At 39.3% G+C, this 12,461-nt stretch overlaps 1 protein-coding gene across 10 annotated transcripts in view; it reads left to right on the plus strand.

The window, feature by feature from the left end:
* The first annotated feature begins 304 nt into the window (after nt 1–304).
* The window catches only part of LDB2 (LIM domain binding 2), a 213,153-nt gene continuing 200,996 nt past the window's right edge, over nt 305–12,461 (plus strand). For 4 of the 10 annotated variants that reach the window (XM_042053223.1, XM_042053225.1, XM_042053226.1 and 1 more), the window contains exon 1: nt 305–817. In XM_042053223.1, coding sequence (XP_041909157.1) covers nt 686–817 — 132 coding nt within the window. In that variant the 5' untranslated portion in view covers nt 305–685. The remainder of the gene's footprint in view (nt 818–12,461) is intronic. The other 6 variants (XM_042053220.1, XM_042053227.1, XM_042053228.1 and 3 more) reach the window with 3 other exon arrangements.

Below are 12,461 nucleotides of genomic sequence, written 5' to 3' on the forward strand. Positions count from 1 at the left end.
CTGCGGCTGGCATCCGAGCGCTCTCCATTGTGTGAAGTGTGGCGTGCGGGGTTATTTCTTTGTGCCGGCCGCCCTCCCTGCCGTGCCCCGGGTGCGGCCCCCCCGCCCCGGGCAGCGCGGCACGGCCGCCCCGGGCGGGCAGCGGGAGCCGTCGGGCGCGGGGGAAGCGCCGGCTGCCCGCGGCGGGATGGCCGTGGCCTGTGTTTATGTATTTTGTAGTAATCACATTTCTGACATTACCCGCGGGGTGATTGGCTCAGGCAGCTTTTAAACCACCTATATGCTAACGAGCCCGCCGCGGCTCCGGCGGGGCCTGCGGGGGGACAGCGAACCCCAACCCGCATCTCTGCCAGGCGGAGAGGGGGGATGGCATTTCTGAACTAGTCGGCAGCGCGGACAGGAAATGACCCCTCCAGAAACTGCTGCTTTAAAACCGAGCGGCGGTGCCTGAAGCTATCCAGCCTCCCTCTCCGTGTCTGGAGCCTGTGCGCTCCCGCTCCCCCAACCCCCCCGCCCGTCTCCGCCGGAGCGGGCTCCCACAGCAGTCCCCAGCCAGTGCGTGCAGCCTGGATGTGTGTGTGTGTGTGCGCGCCGCTACTTTGTACTGTGAAGAACACACAGCCCATGTGCTCTGTATGGATGTTGATGATACTCTGTGTAGCTTGAATCTCTGCAAGCAGGCAAGATGTCCAGCACACCACATGACCCTTTCTATTCTTCTCCTTTTGGCCCATTTTATAGGAGACACACACCATACATGGTGCAACCAGAGTACCGAATATATGAAATGAACAAGAGGCTGCAGTCGCGGACAGAGGTAAGTCCCCCAGCCTTGTTTTCCTGTGCATGGACCGTGGTAGGTTTCAGCCCGAATTCCAGCTGAAGCGTCCCACTAGACAGTACAGTATATGCAGGCATGAACCCTAATTAATTTAGTAGTTTAATTGGGTAATCCCTCATTATGTTTCCACGCAGAGCAACTCTTTGAGGAGATACCAGCTTAGGCTGAAATCATGAAATTACAGTACAGCACTTCAGGATTGATTATAATACTGGTCTCAGGAAATTTCTTTGCCTTAGTGTGTTGTTTGCTCAGGATCTGTCCTGCTGGCATTTACAGCTATAATATTGCAAAGTATTGCTTCGGCTTTTGCACAAAATTAATTCTGGAATGTTGCAGGTTTAGGGGGAGAGACGAACATTTCTCTGCTTTTGTTTTGTAAACTCGTTAAAATGAAAAATGGATGATAACTGAAAAGAGGAGCGGGGTTTTAAAAACTTATTCCTGGGCTACTCTTAAAGTAGTCTTAAATGTTTGGGACGACCGACAAAAGAAATTTGTGTTTACATTTAGAATGCTGTTGCTTTTAGCAAGAGAGATGGTCAGTTCACTACTTTATCGTATAGCTGTCAAAAGTACCCAGTAATGTAAACTACCTTCACTGTTGGTTATGCTTTGTATAATGTGTTAGTGGTTTATACACCCTGGCTTCAAAATCCAGATCAGCCAGTACAAAGAATATACTGAATGGGACAGGGAAATGCTTTTGTCATTAAAAAAAAAAAAAAAAAGGGGGGCTGCATCTTGTTACTTACATGGTTAAATAAAGCACACTTTTCAAGTCTGCTGAAGTGAAAGTGAATCAGGCTGCATTTCTGTCCATGTGTCTGTGTTTGTGCAGCAAACATTCTTGGTGCTGCAATTTTTCATAGTAGTTTATTAGTGGTGCCCTGAGAATACTTTTTAAAAGTATGAATCTCTTATAGTAAATGGCTTTATATAGTGACAAATATCTGCCAGGTTCATGCCATAAAGCATGGTGAAGGGTCTCTGGTTGATCTGTTTGTTGTATTGTGATTCTTTAAGATAACATGAGGTTATCATAAAATAAAACACACATGCCTGAATTGTCAGCTAAGCCATGGAGAATCTGTGACGTTTAATGTATATGATACAGCTAACGAGATGTGACCTGCTTTCTGATTGGGTACCGCCACGGGGTAACTGCTTTTCTATCACTGTTACCACTGCTAGGCTTAAAACGTTGCTGGGGCGTAATTGGTAATACACTTTGTGCTGGCTAAGAACTCCAAGCAGCTCTTTGCTCCCAAAATCATGGCAAGTGTTTGTCAGTTTTGCCCCAAGTTGTTGGTTGCAGGGTGTTGTTGCCGTTCAGAATGAGGGGGTTCCTGGGGTTTGCTACTGATTATTTGTTAGTGTCCTGCAACTCTGTTCCTTGCATTCCTGTACGTATTCATGGAATAATTTATAGACTTTTTCATGTGAAAAGAGCAAATACGTATAACTGAGTGATTTCTTCAGGGCTTTATATACAACCTGCTCTAAAAGCTGTCAGTGCTATCTTAGCCTTTTAACATATTATTTTAGTGGTACTTTTAATAATTGACTAGTTCCTGATTGTAGCTTCCTTACGGATGTTACACTAGAAAAGTTTTTGAGGGACTTTTGAAACAGCTTTCCCCTCCTTCGTTGCTGAGATGTGCTGAATTAAACTTCAGTGCCTTTAACTGCAATTTTTGCTGCACAAATTCAGATGGATTGATGTGGGCAAAAAGCAATAACCCACTCTTCCTTGCTAGGAGTGCCTTGCTAGGTTTCAGCAGCATTTTACTTTGACAGACAGTGTTTAGTTAATGAAGGCCTTATGCTCCAGCATTTCTTTTATTTGCTCAGAATAAAAATTCTTTTGCTTTGTGATTGCTCAGTGTTTGCATTCTGGTTCTCTGTTTTTTTAGTTTATAAGCTCTGTGTTGTAAGCATTGTTGTCCATTGAAATGTGTTTTCTAGCTAACTTCAGTTCATCTCATTCATCCTTCAATTAAAACATCTCCTTAATGAACAAACAAAAAAATTAAACTAGTTTCTGGGGACACTAGAGTGACTAGGTGTGGACAGTCTGTAAAGAATAATGCTGGCTTCTTGAGCAGGTCAGAAGTGGAAGTTTCACATCAGTTTTATGCACTTCCAAGCATGTTTGGGATTGGTAGGTGAAAGCTTCTGGAGCATGTATAACTAGCTCTAAATTTTTTGAATCCAGAGCCCAGTATGTCATGGAAGGAATGTGCTTGTGCTCTGGGTGATACAGGCTTACTGCATGAACGTTTCTCTTCAGGCAGTCTTTGGAATAATGTAGGCACTGGTCTCTGAAGGAGGCTGCTTGTGCTCTGTGAGCCCCAGGGGGTAGGTGAGCACAGGCAAAGCAGCTTAAGGCGAAAGGAATTACAAAGAAACTCTCCAAAAGACTGGGGGTAGCAAGCTGGCAGATTCCACATGGACCCAACTTGTGCAGAGAGACAGTGGCAAATGGGGATGCATGAAAAAAATGGGAAACTACAGCTGTTATCCCAAATATATCCATGGAAAGCCTTTGGGATTTCCCTGGTTTTATAAAAAATAAAAATGTTCTTAATAACCCTGTAGAGCCAGGTTCTCTACTGTCCCTTGCAGTGGTGGAAGCTCCAAGGCAGAGCAAAACATACATAATTTAATGAAGTTGTACAGAGGATGGATGGAGAGGCTATGGAAGAAGTATCTGTATGTCATGTCTATCTGTTTTCTCCTCTCCCTTCCCTTTCTAGTGAATTCCTGTAACAGTTCTCCAAAGCTTTCAGGTAGGTGAGAAATTATTAAAAAAAAAAAAAAAAAAGCCAATAGGCTGGTAGAAACACCATTGGGGAATCCACCAGTAAATGCCATTTCTGTTCCTGGTCTTCCAGAAGCAGGGTTGATGGTATGTTGGGGGTGGTAGTGGTGTCCCTAAAATGGCTCAGGGCTTGGGGACCCTTCCTGAGAAATCTGCTGCTTCCACTCCGGTTTCTGTCAGCATTGGGTGGAAGGGAATAACAGTCAGTGTGAAGGATGTGCTCAGTGTATTAAGCAGACAAAGTACAGAGTGATAAAGAAAGGTCATTTAGATGCAGCATAGCTATCTTTGTTGTTCTTGTTTTCTTTAGGAAGAAATGGAAGTCATGAAAGTAAAGAATTAGCAGCTTTAGCCTGTGCTAGATGTGCAAACTTTTGCTCTCCAAACTTCTTATAACTTTATGGGTTCCTCAGACAGAACCTACAACTGCCTTTTTAAATTCAGGGTCATTCTTAGGCAAAGAATTCCAATCACACCCAGGCAGGGGGTGGTTTTATGATGTAAGTACTGGCAAAAGTCCACCACCTAGCTAATTCTTATGTGATCTAAAGTAAATTAGGGAGTCTGAGTTACTAAACAGTGTACCTTCCTTAAAAGTTGCTCAAAGAAATCTAATGCGGTGGTACTTTTTTCTAAATTAATACATGCTGTCTTAATAATATTTGGGGAGCATCCAGTGACATTTTGTAATGCAGCAACAATCCCTATTTAAAGAAGTAAAATGAATATTTAAATGTTTAATAATCTCTGGCAGATATAAAGATAAATCTTGCTTACTTCTCTCATAGTTGATTAACTTCTGGTTAAACAAAATGCAGCTGTTTCACTCTGTGTGTGGTTTTGAGGATTTCTTTCCCATTCACTCATACTTGGTTTATCTTAATATTTTTTATATCTCTGTTAGTTTAACATTTCAAGAAAGGAATCCTGTTGTGGCATAACCAGCAGTTTCTGAAGTTCTAGGTAGCAATACACAACATAGGTAAATATCTCTGTTTTTCATAAAAATTGATGTTTAAAAAGGCACCTTTTTCCCTCTTTGATGTTGCAGATCTTTTTCTTGTTCTAATTTTTAATCATTTGAAATTTCTCACACTTAAAAATGGTGACTATATTTTGTATATAATTATTCAGTAACATTACAGTGTGCTGTGAATAGATCACTTAAAGTTGCTGACAGTTTAAAGTTTGAGGTGTTGCTTTATTGTCAGTAATCAAAGAAATTTATCGAGCCTTTCACTAGTTTATTTAGTCCCCTGTATTGTTAGAAATTTTGTGTATCACAATATATTAAATTCACCTGTATCTCTCTGTCACTACAAGAGATTATGCTTTACATCACCACTGGATGCAAAACACAGCTTTCCCTCTGGCTAAGAGCAGTGTTTTAGGGGTGACTAGAAACCTTGATTAGTAGCATATTTGTTTTAAAGACAATCAGCTTAATCAAATATATTGAACTCATAATAAACTGTATAGTGAATTTAACAGATTTCATGATGGAAAAATATATAAAGAAAATTAAAAGGAAAATAAAGGAGGGTGTTATGATTATTTAAAAGCTGCTAAATGAACTGGAAGCTTACACAGACATTCATATGCAACCTAATATTTAAAGTAAAACAAGCAAAACAAATTTTCTGCAGTTTAATGAAAGTGTCTTATTTTTCTTCCTCACATTGCTATCTGATGAAATAATCTTCTTCTTCCTGATGCATTTTTAATAGATTAGTCATAAAAATCTGTGTTGTGACATCACATTTGTTCGCCTAGCAACTTAGTATGGCAAACAGATCTCTCATATTGTGTACATAAGTCTGAGTTTGTCCAGTGAGTTTGTTTTGTTGAGGGGAAAACACATAAACTTCTGTCTCAAAGTAATTTTGGGGAAATATTCTTTCACCCACAAATACACTAATACTTAGCAATTCTAGGAACATGAGTAAAGTATTTTGAGAGTACTTATGAACCAAGCTTTGCTGAAACTAAAAGGTCAGTGTTAAAACCCTTGAATGCCTTTAGGCAGACACTGACTTCAGAATGGATTCAAGGTTCTTTTTACTGATTGTCTTTTATTTCATACATGTTTTTTATCCGTTAAAAAAATTGCAGTTGCAGCTGTTTTCAATTAAAATTGTTGCAAACTAACAATTCTTATGAGGCCAGGGGAGAAAAAAAGACTCCACTTCCTTTACATGTTGATCCTTAGCTTACGATGAGGGATATCTTGCTGCTCCTGCCCACCTCCCTCCAAAGAAAAAGTCATATAATAGAATGGAAACTGCACACATGCCGCTTTTGGGGGTAGGGGCTGGTGAGGGTGGAGAAGGAGTCAGTGCAAAAGTGTAAGAATGGGTCTTGCCTGCAATCACTCTGATGCTTATTAGATAATTTTCTATAACTAAACCTTTGCTACTCTTCTCTTTTTCATTCTTTATTCTTTAAGCTGTAAATCCACTTAGAAAAACCCTTAAACTTCATCTTTCCCTGATGTAAACAAGATTTACTATGCAGATCTAGTCTCCAAAATAGAAGCTGTTGGTTAGTGAGAAAGAACAAAATAGAGATCATAACAAGGACCCAGTCCTGTGCTCTTATTTAAGCTGGAGTTTTGCCTGCAGTAAGATTGCAAGATCAGATAAAAAAAGAAAATAGTTTGGGTTTGGTATATACACTTTCTTTGTTTAAAAAGGGGTAAGGTTGCTAAACTCTTTGCAGTATTTTTTAGCTGGACTTCTTACTTCAATTGGTATTTTTTTTCATCTCTTTGCCAGAAGTTGCATATCTACTATAAACAGGCATTTCATGCTGATACTTTGTTCGGTTGTTTCCTCCACAATAAGAGCCTTCGTTCCTGCACTGTTCTGTGTAAACAGGTCAGGATAGATCCCCAGTTTTTCCAGGTGCTCTTTTCCAAAAGTTGTTGCTGGGCTGCTTGATGCCTTAGAGGGGTGATTGTGGCAGGAGCAAGGTTGCCCCAAAGAGGCTGATAATTATTCTCCAAAAAAGACTGTGGTAGGGCAGGATCTGTTGGCCAGGTCTCAATTGGTTTTACTTATTAGAAAAAATTAATAGTGAGAGAAACATCCCCAAATCCCTGGCTAAAATCTTCTCCCTAGACCTGCATCTTTCTTCGTTCCCTGGTACGTTCTTTCTGTGTTTGGTTACTGTCAGAATTTCAGAGACAAAGGACTTTATGGTCAGAATACTGTTTCTATCACATCGTGGTTGACAGCCATGCCCTACTAAACTAAAGCCTTTAAATTATTGATGTAAGCTGAAGAGTCCACTTGGTACTTCTGAGGTAACAGGGGATCAGCTAGACCCACCTGCAGAACTTAAACCTCAGTATGGGAACAGCTGATGCCTCTGGAAACAACTCCAGCATTTCCATGCCTTAAAAGCTTAGTGAAAAACCAACTGCTCTGGAAAAATGAGATCTTTTCAGAACTAAACATGAAGTAGGACTTGGTGTGTTTCTAAACCTATCACCTTTTCAGGATTCAAGAGTTGCTGGTACTGTGGAGCCTTTACAAAGCCCATAAATTTTACAGCAACAGGCTGTCCTCTCCATGAGACTTAGGTCGCCTTGGCACCACCTTGATGTTTCTACAGCATTGACAATAAGGCATGCCCACGTTGAAGCTGCTGGCCAGGGGGTGTTCCCATCCTCAGCATACAGACTTCAATCACAGACTCACTGAATGGTTTGGGTTGAAGCATGAGACTTGAGCATAGCAGACTACTTCTTTATGAGGAACTCTGATAACTACAGCCAAAATATAACTATCACACTAGAACTTCTCCCTAAGGTCTTTCTGTTGTCAATATTCACATTCAGGTGCTTGTCCAGAGCAGAATGGCAAACTCAGAACTGATGCAGTAAAGCCATAGCTTTAAGTAGGTTTCTAAATGTACTTAAAATCTACTGTCCAGTCACCTGCAAGCCAAATAGTTAGGTCTTTGCATCCTTTGGAGCATGTAATGAGTTGGAATGTTGCTGTAAATCTGTCACATGTAATCTGCAGTACCTGTTGATATCCATCCTCCCCAATTCTAAGCTTGCCAGGCCTAGTTAGCTAAGCAGGAGCATTGTTTGTATGTGTGTTTAAAAAGGGGAGGGGGAAATCTAATCTGTGGGTACAGTTTTGACATCAGATTACTCACATAAAGCAGATTTGGTATCTGTCTAGATCCCATGAATTTTACCCAACTGCTAGCTGCAGACTAGAACATCCAAAAGAACTGCAGTGCCTGGCTGGATGACTTTATGTGTTGCATTCAAAGGACAAAGAAACATTATGCGTGTTTAAAAGTGATCATATTTGGAACCCCCTGATTAAAGCAGACTCACTAGATTGAATCATAGATGCACTTTACTTATTCTTGAAAAATGAAATACGTGGAAGAAACAACTGCCCCTGTTTGAGTACTATGTGCAGTCTTATATTACAGGTGCAGTGGACTATTTTTACTTTCCTTTTGGACTTTCAAACATTTAGTTTTTTCCTAGCTAAATTTTTATTAGGTTATTTTCTAAAGTAGTAAATTGAGAAAATTATGACTTTAAGTGCATTGTACATTTGAAGTATTTTATGTACCTTACTGTGATTTTTTTTTTATTCCAGTTGTGTAGTTTTGCCTCAGCCATTAGCAGAAGATTTTATCAGACAAATAGCTGCCATCTGTCCTAGAGCAGGTTACAAAGAGATTTCTGGGATATTAATGACTACATTATACAAAAGGAAATATTCTAAATCTTTAAACACAGTAGTTACTTGAAGAGAGGAAAATGCTCAGAAAACAGGAAAGTAAATAAGTGAAACTTTTTCATTTTATTTCTTCTTATGCTGAAGCACCTTCAGCATACTTCATCCCTTAGGAAGGCACTCAGCAGCACCAGCATTCCTAACCATCATCTATGGACTAGACATGCTCCAAGGTGAAGTGGGCAAGGCAGGCATGACACCTGTTTTGCCTCCAGGTTTGCAACCAGGACAGCATTTTATAGGTGGAAAAGGGGAATACGAAATGCCTCACACCTAGAATGCCATCTTTTCTTTCTGTGGTTTACAAAAGTCTCATGCATGGGTCATTTGGCAGTGGAGAAAGGCCTACAGCTGTCTGTTTTACTCCCTCACATTCTGATAGTAACTTGCCCTTTCAGATTACTGTCACTCACCACCTTCCATAATTCTTGTAGCTGGTTTAAGTACCAAAAATGTTACCATGTTACTCTATTTTGCATCACAATAATGTCAAAGGAAAAGAGCTGATATAAAATAGTTCCTTTAGAGCAAATGAAAATAATTCTTGTTGTTCAGCATGTTGCAAGAAGGACCTCCTTCCTTTTGGTGTTCATTTTTCCACCTTTTTTCTCCATACCAAGCTGTTGAAAACATTCACAGGATACGGATTTGAGATGTGTGTTTGCAGCCATACCTTTTGCTGTAGTGGATGAAAGCAATACAATAGCTCCATCACTTCCACCTAGACTTAATCACTGGAGTATCAGTTAACCCTTAGGGTAATTAGGTAATAATGTTGATGTGATTTGAAGTATCGTTTTAAGCAATTAGAAGTTCAGATATAATTTGATGCAATTATGCATTATATAGTGCATCTATCCATTTTACACAGCAAAAATTACCATATGTTTTTTGGGAAACTTGGCATTTTGCACTGACTGGGGTTCTGCTTGTATTTATGAACAGCATGCCTGTAAACTGTGGTAATAACTCTTTGAAGGCCACACCTATGCACACTGCTGATTATGTTAAATAGCATAGGCCCATTTTAATGAATGTGTTGGCATGAATAATGGGACATGAAAAGCCAACACACTGGGTAAATGTTCATTACCTGAGTGCAACAAATACTACATGAAAAATTTCCGTGACAATTCACTTGAGTTTAGCAGTGAATTTGCTTTGGCTATGTTCATGCTCTTTATGCGTTTCTGTGAATGTTTGATCAATGGGATTTTCTTCTTACAAATAATTGCAGAATGCAAATATCAATTTGTTAACGATTTTTGAAAGAATTTGCTTATTTTATATGGGCTAAGCTGAGAGGCAGTGTTTCCTGTTTTGAGTTTACTTCCCAAATAGAACCATGATACTTAGAAGTTAAATCCACAAGAGAAGAATCTCTGATTGCTTTGCAGTGAGGACTGACTGGTGCATGAATGTAAAGCAAATTAATAACAATGGCTGGTTGCAATGGGAAAATTACAAGTCAGTAAATATGATGTATATGCATAATTTTTCATGGAACGGAATCCTGCTTAGTGTGCAATTACATTAGAAAAATGGTAAAAATTTTCTAAGCTTCCTGACATTTTAAGCTCTAGCTCCATCTGTGCTCATCCAGTCAAGGATGCAAAAGAGTAACACACAATATATGACCAACTACAGCATATGGTTTTAGCAGAATATTACATGCTTATAGCACACTGCTTGTTGTGAAAGATGAGCAAAAATATGTCTTAAATTTGAAAAATTGGTGCATTCAAATAAATTGTTACTGATTCCTAGAAACCCTTGGTAGAACAAAGTGGAATTCATAAAATTTTTTATTTGATATGAATGATTAGCTCAACTCTTTTCAGTACTTCTAACACTGGCAGGATTAATAATACAAAGTAAAAAGATTGGTCAAGATGCCAGCACACCAAGTACTTCTATTCCCTGACAGTGCTGTTAGAGTGTTTAATGCCCATATAAGAAACATCCTGAGGCAACCAAGTTGCACCTTGACTGATTGTTGCATCCAAAGGGCTGCGCTTCTAAATATGCAGTGTAGCACAGACTTCCTCGTACAGAGTGGTGTTAGCTCTGGTATGTAACCTGAAGCCACAACCTGCGTGTCTGGACTGACAAGAATCCTACCACTTGAGCCACTGTGACACCTTGTGGCTTGTGAAGCAACAGAAGCATCTTTTTGAAAACTAGCAGGTAAAAGCCAGAGGTAAATGGGTATTGACAAATGTCCTTTCATTCAAATGCCAACAGAAATCTCTTGGCTGGGTTACTATACTGTGCTTTCAAGATACAGTTAAATTAGGTGTTAGTGGGCTCATTTCTGTTTGTGTCTTTATAGTATGTATTTTACTGCTAAGTGGCATAAGCTGGGGCATCATTTTGCTAAGTCTGAACTGCGGCTATTATCTCCATGACTTTGGTGTTTGCTCATCAGTCAGATTACATAAAGAAACACTGGTTTTGGATGCAATACAGAGTAAATATTTTATTTGTTTGCAACCACTAATTTGGTTAACCAAAAGAATGCTTGAAGGGTGCAGAGTACTTTTTGATACTGAGTATGTTCTAAATGGTAGCTAAACAGTAGCTTCAACTAGGTTATAGTTAGCATTTGGCAATGAGCATGTAAGTCTGTACAGCCGTGAATCTGGGATTAAATAGATCTGTTTTTCAGCTGTGGATAGTTCATTAACCACAGTGAAGTTGTGTTTTGCTGAGAAATTATCAGTTAACTTAAAATTAGGCCAGTAGTGCATGGAGCCAAGAAAGAACAGTGCATTTATAAATGCTCAGGAACTCACGGTACCTGACAATAGTGTCTTGATTGTCACGTTACATCTTCAAACAAGCATGTCCATGTTTTCTTCCACAATGATCCTGAGCATCTGAGAGCAGTTGCCTGTAAACTCATCCATTATGTCCCATAACAATTTTCTTGGCTCTGATACTTTCAAAAACTAGGTAACAACTGGGCTGAAAAAGTTGCCTTCTGTTGCCAAATAGTACCTTATTGCTGAATACACGCTTATGATGTAAAGGGTCTGCATCCCTTTATTGTCCCTTATCTTTAGGTATGTCCACAGTGCTGTCACTTAAACATAACACGTAGACATACATGCCCAAACTTGCATTTAACTTGATGGTGTGGGAAGAGGTAGCAGCCCAGGACTCTGCCTTATTTCATGCACAGGTATATTGATTATGCTCATAAAATTCGGTGGTTACTGATGCTCATATTACCTTGTCTTCACAATGTGCACCTTAACTGTAAGGTTCTTGGGGCAGGGGCCACCTTCTCTGTTCTTGTATGGTGCTAGAACAGTGGAGTTCTGCTCTGTATCTGCAGCATGTTTTTATTATTGTGCTGTGTATTGTAAGTAACTAAAGGCTAAAAGTTGTTAGTAGTATTTAAAATACTTTCAAACCCAAATCTATGTAAACCTTTGACATTTTGATGTCATAAATAAAAAAAAAATATTAATTGATATTACATGTATTTATGCACTAGAAGGAATTATCTGACTAGAAAGTACCATAATAGTCTTAAGTTCTTGGAAGACGACTGTTTAATGTTATTAACACATTTTGTTACTTCTCAAGTAATTCAGGACACCCGTACAAATCTACTGGCTTTGCCAAGCAGCTACAAATATATTTAAGGCAGCATTCTGCTGGTTGATTTGTGCGTCTGATATTGTTATTAAATCTATTGCTTTTTAAGTGTGATTCTTCAGTAGTTTCATGTCAATCAAAGAAGCTCATTCTAAGCCCATATTTTCTTAGTAGTGGAAAAAACATTCTATCTTAAATTCCACAGGAAAAGCATATTCTTTATGATGGGAACTGGTGCTGTGGAATATGTATCTTACTTCATGATGATTTGGGGAAGGAATATTGTAAAGTCTGGTAATAAATTAAGTTCTTGTAATAAGTAGAGATGAATCAGGGAGGTTGTTCTAGGGAAGAAAGGCAACACTTATTTTTTCTTTTATTGTTTGCACTCTACTGATTTAATTAGCCAGTGAGAACAGAC

Source organism: Corvus kubaryi, unplaced genomic scaffold, assembly GCF_017639235.1.
Source record: "Corvus kubaryi isolate FWS band 111438036 unplaced genomic scaffold, C.kubaryi_AGA036_p1.0 split1-131, whole genome shotgun sequence".
Taxonomy (NCBI): domain Eukaryota; kingdom Metazoa; phylum Chordata; class Aves; order Passeriformes; family Corvidae; genus Corvus; species Corvus kubaryi.